We start from the raw sequence: 2,604 nt of genomic DNA, 5'->3' as shown, positions 1-2,604 counted from the left end.
GGGGGGGGGGGGGGGGGGGGGGGGGGGAATAAAAACAGTTGTGTGGTCAAGGGAGTGCGAGGGAGATGGTGTTAAACAGATGTCTTCATTGTATCGACATTCAGTAGAACCTGCAGCCTTAAACGTGCTTCAAGCATGGGGGTGGGCGTGGAAGACAAGTGCTATGGAGCATTTCCCAATCTTCCTTGACCTTGGAACCCCTCGAGGTATAAATCCTGAGACTGGTGTTCCACGCCCAGACACAAGGGTGAAAGAGTATGGATTCCTTTGAGTGACACCATGCATTCATTTCTTTATTCATTCAAGATCACTAGAGACGGCCTATTCCCATCAGGCCCGGGTAGACACGGGGCGGGGGCGGGGGCTACGGTGTCAAATTAAGCCACCGCCCCTGCCCCCGGAGCCTTCATCCACCCTGGGAGGCAGCTGAGGCCCATGTGGGCCAACACGAGGAGACGGGCCTTCTTCTGAAGGTGCCGGGGGCCTTTGAAAGGTTTTGCCCAGGAGAAGAATGTGATCAGGTTTGCCAGCTGCCTCAGGGAGCACGCCCAGGAGCCCCACTTTGGGGTGCTTCCTTGGTTCTCCCTCCCGCTCGCTTCCCGGCCCGTCTCTCTGGCTCTTTCCCGGAGTGGCCTGCACAGCGGCCTCCAGCCAGGCAGGGCCTTGCGGGGCTGGGGGCCCAGAGCCTGGGCGGCCCCGCGGCCTCACAGGGAAAGGCCTGGGCCGGGGCTGACGCAGGCGTTGCCTCAGCAGGTGCTGGCCCTGGCCAGGCAGCAGAACAAGCGGGTGAAGGTGGTGGGCGGTGGCCACTCACCTTCAGACATCGCCTGCACCGACGGCTTCATGATCCACATGGGCAAGATGAACCGCGTCCTCAAGGTACTCAGAGCCCTGGGCTCCCCACCTCTGCTGGGCCCCATGCCGGGCAGCCGTGGTCTCCGTCTCAGAGTCCAGGCGGAGACTCCTTAGCCTTTTCCCTTGGGCCTTATCCCCTCCCCACCTCTGAGTCCCAAAGTGACCCCCCAATTCCTGGTCCCCGGTGATCACCCCTCCCCGGGGTCCTGCCTGGGCTTGCTCAGGCCTCTCGTCTGGTCTCTGCGCCCCCTTGTGGCCGCGGAGAGGATGTCCTTCCTCCCCTCTGGCCAGAGCCTCCTCTCCACTTCTCTAGAACAAGAATGGCAAGTCAGGCCCCCAGAGGTGGACTCACAATGACAAATCCAGAAGGCTTTGCACTTAACTTGTTTTACGTATGGGGAGACTGAAGATCAGAGAGGGAGAGTGATTTGCCTAAGGTCTCACACAGCCGATCAGCAGCTGAGCGGGCCACAGACTCAGGGGTCTGACAGCAGCCCTGTGCTAGGATACTGTCCATGCAATTCAGCCATGAATTCAGGCCCCACCACCACCACCTCAGGTGCCTGCCTGGGAGTGAGAGTACTGGCAGGCGTGCCGCCCGTTAGGAGGGCTCCTGTTCTCACCTGACCTGACGGGGCCAGCTCCCCTGAGCTGTAATTTTTGCCAGGTACCCTCCCCTCCAGCCCTGCTAGCAGAGGTTCTGGGTTTCTCTCTACTATTTATTTCCTGGTTTGCTCAGGCTGACGGTCACCACCCCATAGAAAATGTTCCAGTCAAGACATCAGTCATGGCAGAAATTAACTCTGATCGCTAATTAGTGGGGACTGTGCTCCAGTAATTGATTTTGCCAGGCTCTGGGCTCGGGGTCAATGGAATGTGTGTTTTGGAGTCACACAGATGGGATTCTCATCTCGGTTCCGCCACCGATGTTTGCATGACCTTGGGCAAGTGACTTCAAGTCCCTGAACTTCAGTCTCCTCGCTGTGAAATGGAGGCAGACTTCTCGTCCCCCAGCCCCCGGGGCAGCCACGGTTGGGGGCGGTGGGTCTCAGGACACAGCACAGTTCTCCCAGTCCCGCAGTGACTTGGGCAAATCCCTTCTCTTCCCTGCTTCTTATTTCTTTCCCCTGTGAAAAGAAGGGTTACGCAGAATAGTCCCAAAGCCTCAGCATTCTAGGGCTCTGCCTGCACCCCTTTGGCTGCCTGCAGCGGGAGACATGCTTGTACTCACAGCCCTGCGGGACTGCAGGACAAGGACTGAGCGACGGCCTAGCTCATCCCAATCTCTGCTGGTCTCTTGCAGGTGGACACGGAGAAGAAGCAGGTGACTGTGGAGGCCGGCATCCTCCTGGCTGACTTGCACCCACAGCTGGACAAGCACGGCCTGGCCTTGTCCAAGTAAGAGCCACCTCCCTGATTCCCAGGTGGGCCAGTGATGGCCCCTGCTCCCTGCCCTGGCCTTGGCTGGACACTCAAGCATCTGTCAGGAGCCAGAGAGAAGCACTTCTTAGGATGCACCTGTTTCTCTGGACCCCTGTTCCTCCCCCACAGAGTACCCATCTCCCCATCCCCTGTGTTCAGGGGCTATTGTGTGAAAATAGAAAGAAACAGGCTAGCATTAAAAAAAGTCTAGTACAGCGATGGGAAAACCATGCATTAAGCCTTTCTTAAAACTTGCAATAAAACTATATGGGGCTTCCCTGGTGGCGCAGTGCTTGAGAGTCCGCCTGCCGATGCAGGAGACGCGGG

At 58.2% G+C, this 2,604-nt stretch overlaps 1 protein-coding gene across 1 annotated transcript in view; it reads left to right on the top strand.

Moving 5' to 3' along the window:
• Nucleotides 1-2,604, top strand: part of LOC103082082 (L-gulonolactone oxidase) — a 30,309-nt gene that overhangs the window by 3,199 nt on the left and 24,506 nt on the right. The window contains exons 3-4 of the mRNA XM_007466162.1: nt 754-879; nt 2,159-2,253. Coding sequence (XP_007466224.1) covers nt 754-879; nt 2,159-2,253 — 221 coding nt within the window. The remainder of the gene's footprint in view (nt 1-753; nt 880-2,158; nt 2,254-2,604) is intronic.

Source organism: Lipotes vexillifer, unplaced genomic scaffold, assembly GCF_000442215.2.
Source record: "Lipotes vexillifer unplaced genomic scaffold, Lipotes_vexillifer_v1.1 scaffold308, whole genome shotgun sequence".
Classification (NCBI taxonomy): Eukaryota; Metazoa; Chordata; class Mammalia; order Artiodactyla; family Lipotidae; genus Lipotes; species Lipotes vexillifer.
The sequence above is the reverse complement of the archived record's forward strand: the minus strand, read 5'-3'. Positions and strand labels throughout refer to the sequence as shown.